Raw genomic sequence first — 15,937 nt, 5'->3', positions numbered from 1 at the left:
CCAGGATTCGAACTGGCAGAACCCTGGGCCACTGCAGCGGAGCGTAGGAACTTAACCACTCAGCCATGGCGCTGGCCCCTCCTGATTTTTCCCATGTCCACATACCATATGCACTGCTGTTTAAAGGAATCCACTTTGTTTTCATTGTAACTTTACATCTCTACCTTCAATAGAAAACCAGTAGTATTATTGGCCATAACCAGAATGTAAACATAAAAACAAAAACAAGGAAACCTAAACTCTGCCTAGACACTATTGCCTCCTCTCACTTTGTTAAAAAGAAAGATAAAAGAATATTAGAGAACCATTAAAAACATAAAGACACCACACTGAACCTTTCCTCTTAACATAATTAGGAGGGTTGGAAGATATTTGGAAAGGGAACATGTTGCAATATTCCAAGAATGTGGACTATGGTATGGGTGGGCCTTATGAGAGTGGAACTGGAAGATGGAAAGTTGTTAAGAACTGAAGCGGCCTTCCATGGGGATGTTTGGATTCTCTTCTGTGATATTCCTGCTTTTCTCTACTCATCTACTGAGTTTTGTGTCTACCAACTTGGCTCTGGTTGGTTCCAGGTGACAGATTTTTATTTCAGTTTCTTTGGCTCACTGGCTCAGTCTCTCAATTCCCCAATTCCTGAAGGAGGAATCTTTCAGGTCAGTCCCTAGAAACCCTAGGGCATTGGCTAATCTGTGACAGCTCCTTCACCCCCACCCCAATCCAATTAGCAGTTGCTAAGGGGAACGGTCACCTAGTGTAGAACATGGACATTTAGGGCAGCAGAAGGTTGCAGCAGAACAGATTCTAGCACTCATCTTATCCAGCAAATACTTAGTGAGTGTTTGCCATGTGGGCAAGCCACTATTGTAGGAACTGGGACTACCACTGTGCATAAGATTGACAAGGTCCCTGAAACCTTGTGGAGGGAGATGAGCTTTGAACAAGTGAAATAATAAAATCACAGACTGCTAAATCCTAGGAAGGAAATAAACAGAGTGGTATGATGGTTACTGGATTGAAGGTATAGGAGATTACTTTTAATGGGGTGGCATGGAAGGCCTCTTTGTGGAAATGATCTTGGAGCTGAAACCCTAGGGAAGAATATACAGGATATGAGGTTGGAAAGAACTAGGCATATTTGTGAAAAAAAGAAAAGAAAAGAAAAAAATAAAGGAGCCAGCTGAGCAGAGTGAGTAAGGGGCAAAGTGATAAGAGCTGAAGTTGAAGAAGTAGGCAGGGGCCAGATTATGCAATACTTTGCGGACCCCAGTAAGGGGAGTAGTAACCAGGCCCTCACAAGGCACAGAGTATCAGATATACACAGAGAAGGCATGAAGAAGCTCAACACGGAGAAGAATGGCAAGACAACTGCAAGAGGGCGAGTGGGAGCTTTAGGTGACACTGAGAATGTCACATTCCTGAGAATGACTTAGATTTATAGTACTACTTAAGTTTAGGAACACTGGCTACCTATCAGTGCAGTCAATGAAAGGTGACTACTAAGCACTAGCTAGTAATCCCTATGACATAGTTACTTCTCACTGTTATATAATGAAGATGCTATAGGGAAAGAAAATAAAATTTATTCAGCATGTCCCCATATGATCTTATCTCCTCTTCTCACAACAACCTTGAGAACTAGGTTTTATTATCCCTGTTTTCCAGTTGAGAAAACCAAAGATCAAAGAAATTAAGAAAAAGTTAAAATCACCAGCTACTAAGTGGCTGGCCTGGAATTTGAAAGCAAATATGTGACTCCAAAACCTGTGGTCCTTTTATTGCATTTTTCTGCCTGATGATACAGTTTGAAAGATTAAGAAAAAGGTACAACTTAGGTTTGGAGATCACTGTCTCGGACTTGATGTGAAAAAAGGGAGCAATCAAGGGTAACTAGTATAAAAAACCAGTCCTGTATGCCTCTTGCATCTCCCAGGAGATCCCTGTGTATCTCCAAATAGTAGGAGCTATGGGAACTCATATATACATAGTATAATGATTCATTCATAATCTTAAAAAATGTTAGAGATGATAGTGTGGAACTACTAACTGAGGAATATGTCCAGGAGAATAACTAGTAAGTAATAATTAGCTGTGATGGCAGTTGGAGAAAATAGAGGAATCAGTTTAGGTCCTTAGGAAACTGAGCAGGTGATGGTGCTGTAATCGATATTTTGAAGGACTTGATGCAGGTACAAACTACATCCATTCTCTGTTGGATCTCCTGTGCCTTCCCCTGGATAACATCGTGGGCACATCTAACTTAGGTCATTTGGAATGATTAAAAATTCAGTCTATCTTTACTCTGCTCAATTTTGCTGTGACCCTAAAACTGCTCTAAAAAAATAAAGTTTATTAATTCAGAAGAAAAGTCCAGTCTGGCCTAAATCAAAGCTCGAAGTTCATATCTAATTTACAGCTTCTCCCCTCTCTACCTCTCAAGCAGTTGAAAGTTTGTGTTTAGCCTATATTTTCACTCTTTTCTTTCTCCTCCCTCTCTCACTCTGCTGTTTCTAGGTCTCCTCCAGCATTGGGTGTGTGTGGGAGTTTGGGGAGGGCAGAGAAGTAGAAGGGGTTATAAGAAAAGTGAAAGTCTCTCACATGACTAATACCATCAAAGGCAGAGACTCAGGTGCTGATTCTCTCATGTTGGAGCATTTATGGGTTCTTTGGAGGTTCCACCTGTGGACCTCAAGATCTCCCTTCAGTGACTGCCCCCTGAAGTCTACCCTTCCAGCCTCTTATTACCAAGTCTCCTCACTCTGGCAGGTGGCCCTATTAGAGTAGGTCCCTTGAAGATGGCCCTTGATAATCTATCTTTGCAGCATCTACTAGGCCTGTACCAAACACAGGTTGTGGAGGCTTCCCCATTGCTGCCCTTTCCCCTTGTCCTGTTGTAGAGTGTATTGGCCAGCTTCCCTAATTCAGAATTCTGCAGGCCAAAAGTGGGTAATCATCTTCGCGAATGAGCATGAAAGCCCCAAACTCCAAGAGACATGTCTGGCTCACCTCAAAACTCTCCCCATAGTGGTTGTACACAGATGGGCGTATAAGTTCCTACAGTTGGTAGAAAGATCTGGCAGACACCCCCAGTCTTGTGTAGTATTCCCTCTTTGTAGTGAGGTGAGCACTCTATCCTATTCTATGATTTCTTCTAATGAATTCCTTTTGAATTTTTATGTCTCCCTGGGGAATGCTGGAAGTGGATGGTTTCAGGACTGGTCTAATCACTTTTTAGCAAGTTTTTTGGGCTGTAACTGGTAGCTTTTCTTTAGAAGGTGGAGATATTTATGGCCTGTTGTTCTGAGCTTTGGAATTTTATAGCCCATTAACATTCTGGTACAATATTATTGATTGCACACCATATTGATAAGGGAGGAATGCTTTTTTTTTTTGAGCAAAGGCAAGATTTTACACTGAGATTCATGGAATATCAGGGTTAGGAGAAATTTAGAAGCCATTTAATCTAATTCCCCATCAACATCGTGAATCCTGTTTATGACAATTTGATGAGATGTTATCCAGTTTTCATATGAACACATCTAGGAACTAGGAAAGCATTCCCTAACGCTCAGATCTCATCTCTGTCAATTACCATATGAGCTTCACCAAATCGCTTAAAACCCCCTGTTTCCTCATCTATGCAAAGGGTGTAAATAATGCTTTCTACACAGAACATTGTTGGGAGGATAAAAGGAGATAAATACATAAATTGCCTAACCCAGTCACAGAGGAGTGCAATGTTGGTTCCCTTTACATGTCCCTTTAGGAGCCAGCATATTCCGTTTTTGGTTTGTCTTCCCCGGGAGAAAGATCTTCCTCGTATTGAACTGCCTCTTACATTTTTAGCCTCTCCCTTAGGCTCAACCCTCAGTGGTCACATGGAGTGTCTTTTTTCCTTCCGCTTGACGGCCTTTCAGGTATCTGTGATTTTAGGTGAAGGGACTGGAGATACTGGGGGAAAAAATCCGTTTTTTCTTTTTTGAGCTGAGGAGTTCAGGTAGCTGTTAGGCTTCTCTGTGGACTCCCAAGAGTGAATGGGGCAAAGATATTTCACTTTCTAATATCAGTGTTCTCTGACAGTGGTGGGTTTAGCCACAGGCTGGCTAGGATTGTAGCCTGGAAAGTGTGTGTGTGTGTACGTGTGTGGAACGAATGTTGTTAGATACTTGAACGCATTTGAATGGTGCTATTCTTTGCCACATCGTGAGCACTTTATAAGATCGTTTATTGCCCCGAGTGAATGGTTAAACGTGGAACTTACAAAGAAAGCCAAACAGCTTTCAATGAATACGTAGCCCGGTGCTCAAAAATTCCCCTCAAGGGCGAGAGAGGGGAGTCGGAGTTCAGGCCTCTTTTGGGGTGGGTGGGGGACTAGGCTTGAGCTCCAAATCTTAGGCATCCTCTTTTTTATTTGCGGGCAGCCACTAGGCGGTGCTGGAGAGCTTGCCGCCCACCAGCGAGGCGCCCCAGCCCTCACCCTCACCGGTCACCCTCGCCCGGCGGAGAGACCACAACTCCCGTGGTGCTCTGGGAACGGAGGAAGGGGCGGGGGGCCACAAGGGGGTGGGAGGGACGCGAGGGCGGGCCTTCCGGGCGTGTGTTTCCGGCGTCGGCGGCCGCGGCCGGGGACGGTGTGAGAGCGGTAAGATGGCGGCGGCGGCGGTGGTGGAGTTCCAGAGAGCCCAGTCTCTGCTCAGCACCGACCGGGAGGCCTCCATCGACATTCTCCACTCCATCGGTAAAGGTCGCCGCGCCCCCTCCCTGGCGCCGCTGACCCCGCTCGGCTTGTGTCGGTCGGCGACGGCGGAGCGGGGCCGGGCTAGCCGGCTCTGGTGCTGCTGACTCACTGTGTGTGAGTGAGGGGGGCCGGGCCGGGGGCATAGGCCGCTCGGAGGTCCTTGGAGCCCCCCGGGTGCCCCCTTGGTGGGAAGCCCCGAGGCAACCCCGGCGTCCACTCGCCGGCTGCTGACTCACGGTGGGCTCAGCGTGGGGTGTGAAAGTGGGCCGAGCAGGGGCCGCCCCGCTCCCCAACCTTGTCTCCCGCTCTGGCCCGTGCCGGCTGGCCTGGGACGGGGGGCAGTGCCGGCTGGCCGGCTTGTCCCGAGCTCGTCTGAGCGCCTCGAGTTGAAGGGCCTTGGCGAAACCCGCTCTGGACGGGCATTTCCCGCCCTTCTTATCAGCGCAGCTCGCTCGGGTGGGAGCGCTCGCACTCGCGTTTCTCTTGGAGTTCCCTTCCGCGGGACGCGGGAGCTGCGACTTCTCCCCAGCCTCGCGACGGGAGGCTCGGCTAAAGGGGGGCGTCTTTCTGAATGTGGGAATGCTGAGGGGACGCGCACCTCGGATTGGCATCTGGATGAGGAGGTGGCCGAGGGGGCATTTGGTTTGAGGAGGGTGAAGAGCGAGATGCTGGGTGGGACCGCCCGGCTAGAGGAGGTGACTAATCGACCCAGTCTCCCCTGTAGAGGCTGAAAGTGAGTTCAGGGAGTTAGTTGTCAGTCGTGGAGTGCAGGGAACTCTTGGAACAGGCCGGCTGCACATTGCTGGAAGAAATGAAAGAGAATTTTCCTGACACTAGTGTGATTGCTTTACACCTTGCACACAACAGGAAAACTGAAATAGGAGTCCCAGCCAGTCGCTTCTGACAGCTTTCTTCTGGGATTCAGGTATGGACAGAGATAAATTTATGATGACAGAGAAGGCTTTTACTCTTCGGTCGTAAGGGTTCAATTAGGGCGTGGGCTAGCTCTTCACTGCTCGTGTAGTAATGTGATCTTTTTAATGTAGCATGAGAAGCTTCGAATGGGATCAACAGGTAGTGCGAGGATGCACATGCATGTGGGACCTGCAGGATGTTGGCTTTTATGTTGACTTAGTAGTCTGTTGAATTTTGGTACTCCTGACTTGCGTGGAGAACGGACAATGACAAGATCTTGATGTCTTTATCTTTGGGGGTGCTAGAAAAGGAGGGGGGTTTAGGTGCAACTGTGAATGGATGATACTGGTAAATAGTGTTTCATTTTGAAGTTCTGATCTTGACTTTAGTCAGTTACAGTCATAGAACCAGAGTCATCTCAGTCACTGTTACATAGGTATTTTTATTCTGTGAGTGCACACTCATATTTAGAACTTATGTGAGAAGCATGGGTTTTATTTTTGTGTGTGTGCCTAGTGCCTAGTATTTTGACTTTTATAAAGTGGGAGTTAGGGTAAACGTTACAATGAGATTATTTCTTGCTTGCCCACTATACTAGGAAAGAGTTCCCTGCGAGCTTTCCTGTTCCAGCAAGCTTGAGTCATGCTGCTTGACAGCCTTACTTTTTCCGGACTCCATCATGGAGTATCAAAGTCTTGTTTTTGTCAAGTCATGATGCTTTATAAGAGAAGTAATAGCTAGCGATGATCACAGAAATTATCACTACAAATTGGAGAGGCTAATCAGTGTTCGAGTGTAGAATAGTTGTTAACAGTTGAAAGTGGGACAGATAACACAAAGTTATATGACAGGTCCTGAATCCCTTTTAAAGGAGCAGTCCCTCCTAAGGGTCACACTGGAGCTTTCATGGAGTTTTTTCCTGAGTGGCTTTGTAGAACTGCTCATCCCTAACACATCCATCAGCTGAGGCTTTCCACAGGCCTGAAGTTTACTGAAAGACTTGTGACTTTATGGTCATCTGTAACTTGATCATTTGATTTTAGTTTGTGGCAGGTAGATGCACAAACCTCTGTTATGCACAGGTTTCACATGACGTAATGCCTACCAATGGGACTTAACACAAGTATGAAGAACTTATCTTGTTTGTGTTTTGCTTTAACCAGTTGACTGCAACAGAAATCTCAGTGTGAGTGGGTAAGGGGAATTCTAATTGACAGAAGAACAAGGCACGTTTAAAATCAAAGAGAGGAATCCGTTTTTACCATTTACATGGGACATGAACTACATGACGATTTTACTTTTTCTTAGAGTTTTTTATTTTTAGGCTCTGTAGAATTTGTCTTTTGGTAACTGTTTGTAATTGGTCTTGTGAAGGTGAAATTTCCCTCAGTCTTCATTTTTCTTGTCAGTTCTTAAGAGGGTTTGCATTTTCCTCTCCCAGTGAAGCGTGACATTCAGGAGAATGATGAGGAGGCAGTGCAGGTCAAAGAGCAGAGCATCTTGGAACTGGGGTCTCTCCTGGCGAAGACGGGTCAAGCTGCAGGTAAGTGCTACAAATGGATTGCTTCCTCTTTTACCTGAAATGCTGGGTGACGTTTCAAGTTTTTGTTGTAGTAAAGCAACATAGGAATGCATCCACGTAATTTATTGGTGGTATAATTCAATTTTATTGCCAACTTGTTGAACTTGAGTTTTTGAGCAGGAAGTTAAGTGGCCTTTAAACTCAGTTCTTTCATGGAGAGTTTTGTTCTGCAGGTGAGGGAAAATCCTGTTCCTGTTGGAATGCAGGGAGCTGTGATTTGTTTCTGCTGTGAATTATCACTGTATCCCCTTATATACAGGCAGCAGCAGTCTTCAGTGATTTCACTGAGCAGCTTAGATATATTTAAGGTGGATAGTGCCTTTAGGCCCCTGACTTGAAAATGACTAGGGATTTGGCATTTAAGTAAGTGACTTGCTGTCCTTTTTTTCTGGTACAGAATGAGTAAGACATTAACTGGAAAGAGCCTTCCCAAGATTTCTCCACTGGTACCTAGGACTTTGTCCATGTCATTGCCCAAACATTCTAACTGTAATTGAACCATTGACTTTCTGGGCTCGAGATGATATTCTGCTGGGTGTGTCCTTGGAATGAGAGAGTCCTGTTGACCAGGAATGGCCTTTGACCAGTGAAGTGGTAATAGTATTTAGAGAGAAGCCTGCTTAAACTTAGAATAGATGATTTTTGTCAACTTTAAAGTAAATTTAGAACTTATCTGATTAGAATGCATTAAGTTCTTTTTTAAAAAAATATTTATTTATTTATTTTGAGGAAGATTAGCCCTCAGCTAACATCTGTCACCAGTCCTCCTTTTTCTTTTTGCTGAGGAAGGCTGGCTCTGAGCTAACATCCATCCCCATTTTCCTCTACTTTATATGTGGGACGCCTGCCACAGCATGGCTTGACAAGCGGTGTGTAGATCCGCACCCAGGATCCGAACTGGCGAACCTCAGGCTCCCGAAGTGGAATGTCTGAATTTAACTGCTGTGTCATGGGCCTGGCTCATAGAATGGATTAAGTTCTGATAAGTGACCTCATGAATTATTTTCCCCAAAATTTTGTTGTTACCCAAGAGAATGATAGGTACAAGTTAGCAAAACTTCTTGAACTTGAGAACTGGGATTTTCCCAATTAACAATGACTAACTTATTAATTATTAGGCTCAATCAGTAGAAAGTTGCTTAAAGATGTATGAAGTTGGGAAGAAGTTTTTATATGGGTCTTGTATCTTATTTAAAATATCATTTAAAAATATGTATAATAACAATTTTTCTGTGCTTATAATGAACTAGTCACTGGTTAAGCACAAACATCGTTTAGCTTATTGAATTCTTCAAAACAACTTGATACTCTTATCCATTTTACATCTGAGGAAACTAAGTAGAGAAAAGTTAAACGTGACCCAAGGTCGCTCAACTAGTATGTGGGAGAGCCAGGATTTGAACCCATATAGTCCCACTTCAGAGCCTGTGGCCTCATGGTATAATGGTTATTGTTTTCCATAGTTATCCACTGATGCATTATCAGTGGTAGATGGTGGTGGTTTTTTCATTTTAGGCTGACTTCTCTACTATTTAACATTTATGGTTTCCTTTTGCCTATCAGTGTGAACTTGGAGGTTGCAAAACAGTTTTGATAATTAGTCCATACAAAATATAATTAATAAGGTAATTTTCCTGAAAGAATTAGAAAGCCAGCTGAAGTGATTTAAGGCTTTTCTGTTGTTGAAGTATTCAAATGTCTGTTTTCCTCCACTAGCGTGGATAATTAAAAACAGCATGTAGTATAGGCAGTGCTTCAGAAAATTTATCCAAAAATCTTACTGTTTTGCTTGAAATTCCTATTTCTTGCTTTGCTTTCCTTATTCCTTGCCCTCCCCTCCTTGTGACCCAGTACCTGAGCAGTTTAGAAGTGTACAGCTAACCCTGTTGGAATTTAACAGGTGAATCCTGAGGACTTTCAAAAACTTGTCCAGGTTACTTATCATTGTTTTCTAAGAAAGAGTTTGATGAGTGTGGGTACGTACAATAGAAACCCTAAGGAAGTCTGGGGGCCTGCATTCATTTACCTATCTTTGCTATTAATAATTGGTAGGTTTGTGTTGTTTCCTTTGATTTTGGGTTCCCTGAGAACAGAAAATATGTCTGTTCCGTTAATCTTCAATTTTGTTTTATTATGCGTTTATTATATGGCTAGCACTCTGCTAAATACTCTACTCAAAGAGTTTAAGATAGGGTTCCTGACCGACAGCAGTCACTTGGGAGTTAGTGAATAAGGCAATGTCTGATGCCTAATAGTGATTGAAAGTAGTGGTGAGAATCATCAGACATGATGCCTAGGCTCAGAATCTGTAGATTTCATAGCCTGAGACTCTTAGAAGGATTATTTGAGTTCTGTGAGGTTCTAAAAAGGAAGTTCTGGTCATATAATTGCAAATAATCTCACGAATAGGAGGAAGTCGTCAATATGATTCTATGGGAATTGAAAAAATTTAATTCAGTATGTATGAAAATGGAAATAAACAGGGAATATAACCAAGAATGAATAAGAAACAGTAGTAGACTAAAATGAAAAGTGAACTGAGTCTTTTGGCAACTAAGAGGTCATTTGTTTCTCTGTTAGGGTGAGATGAATAACACTCAGTGCTTGGAGAAAATACTGTAATGCCAGCAGGTGCTAGAGAGAAAGGCAGACTGCTTAGCGCATGTTTTGCTTCTGCCTTTTCCAGGTAGGAAAATGATTTTGAAAAAGAAAGAGATAGAAATAACATCAGAAAGAGACAATTAAAACTAAGGTAGGTGAGAGAAGAGAGAGCAGATAGTCTCTTTAAATAAGTTCAGGTCTCTAGGCTCTGACAATTTCTGTCATTTAATATCAATAGAATAGTTCTAGCAGATATATTTATAGAGCCTCTATTATTATTCTGAGAAAAATCATGGAGGTTAGAGAGGTAGAAGGAAACTGATGGGCAGACATTATTCCTTTTCAAAAAGGTAATGAGAAGAATAAATTCTAGACGTTATAAACTGGTGATCATCAGTAAAGTTTTGGGACAGAGTATTTGATAAGTAGGTTTTAATCACTTAAAACACTGGGTTTATTAAGAAAAGAGTCTTCCAAACTCACTTTAGTTCTCTTTGGTTAGCCTCATCAGACCAGTAGATTTGTAGGGCTCCACAGACAGTGGCTTGCCAGCTGTTTTTGTAAGTAAAGTTTTGTTGGAACATAGCCACGCCATTTGTTTACATATTGTCTATGGCTGCTTTTGCACTGCGATGGCTGAGTTGAGTAACTGCCACTGAGATAATATGCCTGTAAAGCTGAAAATATTTACTATATGGCCATTCACAGAAGAAGTTTTCCAACCTCTGGGTTAGAGGAATGATACACACTATGTACATGTCTGATGTAAACAGGGTATTTGAACATTTGTCATAATATTAATGACAGGTACAGGATGAATTTAGAATGACAAATGGATCATTTGTCAACCTGGAGGGAAGTCTCTAGCATTATGTTATGGGATCTGTCCATGTTCTTCTGGTCGGCCTCTGGCATATGGCTAAAGCCATTTCAGAAGGTGTGCTTATTTTTGTAGAACACTCAGTACGGTAGAGGACAGAATTAAGATTCAGAGTTATCGCCAAAGCCAGCAAGATTAAATTCAATGTGCTGAGTATAAAGTTATATATATACTTAAGGTATTTATCAAAAGAGAGGAAGGTGGGGAATTACCTGTCTATGCAGAAAAGACCTTATTGGACTTAGTGTGAACAAAGAGTGCTATTAGAAAAAGCAAAACATGCCATCTTGTGTTACGTGTAGTGGCCAGATCAAGAGAATTAAGCCATGACTCTACTGGTCAGACCCTACCTAGAGCATTGTTTTCAGTTCTGGATACCACAAGTGGTACGTTTGCAAACTGGTTTATTCAGAGGAAGGCAGCTGAGGTGATAAGGAATCTAGAAACCAGGACTTTGGAGGAAACAATTGAAGTTGCTAAAGATGTTTAGTTTGGAGAAAGGGAAAGTTAGGGAGATAGAAATGATATCTTCAAATGTTATCTTCAAATATTTGAAGCCATCTAGAAGGAGGGTATAGACTCATGTTTCAGAAAAGAACAATTTAGTTTAACCAACATTGGAATAATCTGCTTTCAGAACATTTCTGTCACTCGAGATTGTTTAGGATTGTTCAAGCATAGTAGAAAATGCTGTGGGAGAAGGGACATTGTACTAGACTACTTTTCAAAAAGCTGCGGTTATATAATATAAATGAAATTTGTGTGCATGCAAAAAGAATTTGAGGGGGAGAAATCACTGTAGCTTGGAGTTGGCATGGAAGAGTCAATAGGACTTTAGCTGGACCTAAAAGGAAATCTAAGATTTACATAGGTTGAGAAGTTCCAGATGGATGCAGCATGGGTGAGGCATGAAAGCAGGAGTGTGTGTAGTCTATGTAGGGGTGAATGGAGTGACAGGTGGGGAAAAACTTTAGACAGGTAGAATCAGAGGTCAGTACTGGGGAGTGAAGGGAAAGATGAACTTTTCCACTCTGTGGAAAAGTTCCTTTTGTATCTGACACAGTCCTATGCGTCCTGTGACTATTCAGGTAGATGAGGATTTCAGGACCCTGAATTAGCATTCTCAGGAGGGTGAGGTTTGCTTGCCCTGAATTACAGTTCTCAGGAGGGTGAGTCTACAATTGGAGAATCTTAAAGAGGCAGTGGCACTAAAGTAATTTTAACCTACATTCCGAAAGTGCTTCCTGAGTTGTTTAGTTGAAGTCTTCTCTAATTTTTACTCTTGTTTCTAAAGATGCTCCCTTAGAGTTATTGTATCACCCTCTTTTCTTATACAAGAGGAAACAAACCTCTGTGCTAGACACCGTTTTTGGTCATAGTTTAAGATTTATTTTTTCAGATTAATGAGGAATTTTAAAAGGGTTTAGTATAACTTCAAGGGAAAAACACCCTAACTTTTACATGAAAAGTTTATTCACAAGAGTGCTAGGGAAGTGGTAATGCTGAAAGGCTGGAGAATACTTAGAGAACGGAGGAAGAAGGGAACCTGGAATTGAAAACTTTTTGTCTGTTTACAGAGAACTGCTAGGGCAGACTTGGGGGAAAAAAATACTCCTATAACCTGATCAAATTTGTTGGTTGTGGGGAAGTGATTTTGTCTAAGGCAGTAGAGGCACAGCACATTTCTTGTTCAAGAGCACTGCTCTCAGAGACTACTTTGCTGTTTATCTTTCATTAGGATAGATAATTGAGGCAGAGAGACATGTGCTTTTCCCAGGGTCCTCATAGTAATCCAGAGGCTGAGTGGAGAATAGAATACAGATTTGGTGTATGTTGTCATCTTGTTTTATCTACTTTGTTACCTGCTAAGAATGCTTTAAATTCCTACTAAGTTTCATTTAGACTGATTCCGGTGACATAAGTACTGATTTTATGATCTTGGGTCATTTTTTTAGTGGGTGTTTTATACCTAATATTGATGTTTACTTTTTCCTTTCTCAATTGCTTTCCACACAGAGCTTGGAGGACTCCTGAAGTATGTGCGACCCTTCTTGAATTCCATCAGCAAGGCTAAAGCAGCTCGCTTGGTCCGATCTCTTCTTGATCTGTTTCTTGATATGGAAGCAGCTACAGGGCAGGAGGTAAGTTACTTTAATGTCAGGCGGTAGACAATATGGAAAAAAGTCTGTTTCAGTGGAAGAAATGCTGCCTGCGCTGTGGTACTAGTGTGGAAGGGACAGCTTAGGCCTTATCAAGTCAGTTTCTCTTTGTTACAGGGCATTTGATACTTTGGGTCTGTTCCATGCTTTGCTTTGTAAGTGGAGATTGTCAGTGGTCTCTGGAATCCTCATTACATCAGGGTCACAAACTGATTCTTGTCTTTGAGGTATTGTATTGCCACACCTTTGTAATGTTTTCTGTGTCTGTGGTACCTTTCATTCTGTGTCACAGAACTCCTTGTGAGCACTAATTAAGTCTTGTGGCTTCCCTTTTTGGCGTGTTTTAGACTGCGTGTATGCCTTTCTTTAGGGGTGAGCATCCATCTGTTTGTGTCTCATGTGTGCCGAAGTGATTCTGGTGTACCTGTACATTTCCTCCACAAATTCAGATGAGACCCTGAGCTGTATTGAAGAGTGCCTCTTTGGAATCACTGAGCCTCTTCTGACCTTTTCAAAGATAGCTGTATTTTCTACACTTCAGCAGAAGGAGACACTACCAAAGTTAATCATTCTGTAAAAAGAGGCAGATTCAATCAGGGTATATTGTAGTTGCTTGAATCTGTTTGTAGGAAGAATGTAGTTGTTGTCTTTCCTATAGCTAAATTGATCAGAACTTGTTGAGTGCCTGCTGTACGTTAGGCATTGTTGCACATACTGGGGATACATTTGTAAAAACACAGTCACTGTGCTGTCATGAGGATTATATTTTAGTGAGGAAGGCAGGCAATAAACGAATATATAAAATGTTGGATAGTATAAGGGCAGGGGTAGGAATTACTAGTTGGTTATGTGTCTGATTGTTTGCTGTAGCTTCTGTGGGTGTACAAGTAAAAGGTATGAAAGGGCATAGTAGCATATTGAGTAAATAATGAGGGATTTCAGAAACCCAGGATGTATGGATTCCACTTTGAAATTGTCTTTTGTAATATCTGGTTTCTTGCCTTAATGATTCTTTGAAACCTAGTTTAAAAACCATAAACTAACTTCATTTTTAGAAAATATATTTGTAGAGAAGCCTTCAAGTTGGTTTGTTACTGGCGGAACTGTTTAATGATAGTAGATCAAAAACAGATAATGTTTAGATGGCTGCCTTTTGAACCAAAGCATTAGAATTATTTTTATGAATAATTTAAGAGATAAAGTGATTTTTTTAAAAAAGGGGTGTTAGTCTTATCTAACTCTGACATTTTTTTTGATTGTACTTTGTTTTCATGAAAAAGTAGCATTATCTTTTGTTTGAAATAGGGTGCCTTAGAATGGGCTGATCAATAAATGTTAGTTTGAAATAGACTAATAAATGTTACTTGGAACTTTTTAGGCAGTAAAAATAATTATTCAGGCTGCTCCTTTGTACACTGAAGTCTCTGGAATTTGTCCCTTCCCGTATAACAAAGCTGACTCAGTGGATAGAACTGCATTTGTTTAATGATCGTTTTTCCTACTTCTTTGTAGAAGTCTATGCAAATCATAATTTAGTCTTCTCCTATAATTGGCTAATGAGATTTACTGGCCTTTATCTTGTGACTCCATGTTCAGTTAGGCCCTCCCCTCACTGTCTGTATGTTGCTATTGTTTGTTGCACATTACATTTTTGTCAACTAGAAATCTTTCTTCCTTTTCCTTGGGTGAAAGGAAACACTCTTAAGGTATTGTGTCATTTTAGTGCTAAGTAAAGGCTGTTTTTTGATAATTAGCAGTTTAGCTTTTTATCAAGAGCCAGAGTCTTAATCCACTTAGCAGGACTTCTTTTAGTAATTTTGGTGGATTATAGGTTATTTGCTTTGGAACATATTATGAATCATCCAGATTGTTTTACCTGTATCTCAAACTCAACATAGCCAACTTCAGTATCCAACTATTTATTAAATTCTGTCAGTTCAGCTTTCTTCAGTCTCTGCCCCTCCACCTCTTCTCTATTTGTTCTGTCTTGACAACAACCATTTAGTTTGGTTTCTAATTATTTCTTAATTAGACTTACTGTAAAAGCCTCATTCCTCTCTGCATACTACCATTGTGGGAGACATCCTACCAAGTAGCCCCCTGAACATATTCTTCTTCTCCCCATTGCCTGAAGAATTAGATATTTCATGGTTTTCTACAGTACAACCTACCACAGCAAGCTGATCTGCTGCTCCTTTATGAAATGTACCAAACACGTCAGCCATATTGGATGCCTGGCTCTTAGCTGAGCAAGCCATCTATGCTTCTCATGCTATCCTTTTCCTCTCCGTAGTCCCATCTCAAGTTCCACTTCCTCTGAAATCTCTCCTTGTTAACTTCAGTGTGATCTTAACTCTTTCAGTGACCCACATGCATTTTGTACATCTGATTTTTTTGCCTTGTGTGCCAGTTGCTTGTCAATTGCCTTATCTTCTTTACTGTAATGTAATCTCATTCAGGTGAAGCACTGCATACCTTGCAGTACCAGAGTGCCTTTCTCATTCCTAATATATGGCTATTCTTTAACCATGGCTACCTCTGACCTCACCCTGCATACTGTTCTCCCTTTTACTTTCTTTACAGATACAATACTCGTCTTTTTGTCATAACTTTAAAATTGTTCTAGCCTTGGGGCATTTTTATACATCCTGATTGCTCTCAGCCTGCTCTTAACGTGGCTTTTTTCTTTACATTGTTTCAAATCTTCACGAACATCTCACTTCCTCAGAGACCTTTCTTGATCACCCTATCTAAAATACCCTATCTCTGCTTTTCTTCCTGTTTGTTTTACTTATTAGCATCTGTTTCCTGTTTAGAATGTAAGTTCCATGAGGATAGCTGCTTTGTCCTATTCACTGCTGTATCCTCTGCACTTAGTGTAGTTTGGCCCAGAGGAGCTACATAACTAATATTTGTTGAGGAAATGTATGGATTATTCCTTCCCCATGGTAGGTGCTCAGGAGATACTTTGTTGAATTACAACTTGAGTTTATTGAATTGAGATATAAGCATGGGGTGTTGTTACTACATTTGTCTGGGTGACTCAAGGTCTCTGACTT

The 15,937-nt window shown here is 41.7% G+C and overlaps 1 protein-coding gene across 1 annotated transcript in view; it reads left to right on the top strand.

Moving 5' to 3' along the window:
- Positions 1–4,457: 4,457 nt before the first annotated feature.
- The window catches only part of PSMD11 (proteasome 26S subunit, non-ATPase 11), a 29,524-nt gene continuing 18,044 nt past the window's right edge, over positions 4,458–15,937 (top strand). The window contains exons 1-3 of the mRNA XM_070562568.1: positions 4,458–4,741; positions 7,098–7,199; positions 12,736–12,860. Of these exons, the coding sequence (XP_070418669.1) occupies positions 4,651–4,741; positions 7,098–7,199; positions 12,736–12,860 (318 nt within the window). The 5' untranslated portion in view covers positions 4,458–4,650. The remainder of the gene's footprint in view (positions 4,742–7,097; positions 7,200–12,735; positions 12,861–15,937) is intronic.

This window comes from Equus przewalskii, chromosome 10 (assembly GCF_037783145.1).
Source record: "Equus przewalskii isolate Varuska chromosome 10, EquPr2, whole genome shotgun sequence".
In the NCBI taxonomy this organism is placed as follows: domain Eukaryota; kingdom Metazoa; phylum Chordata; class Mammalia; order Perissodactyla; family Equidae; genus Equus; species Equus przewalskii.
Note: the sequence above shows the minus strand (reverse complement) of the source record. Positions and strands in the feature narration are given on the sequence as shown.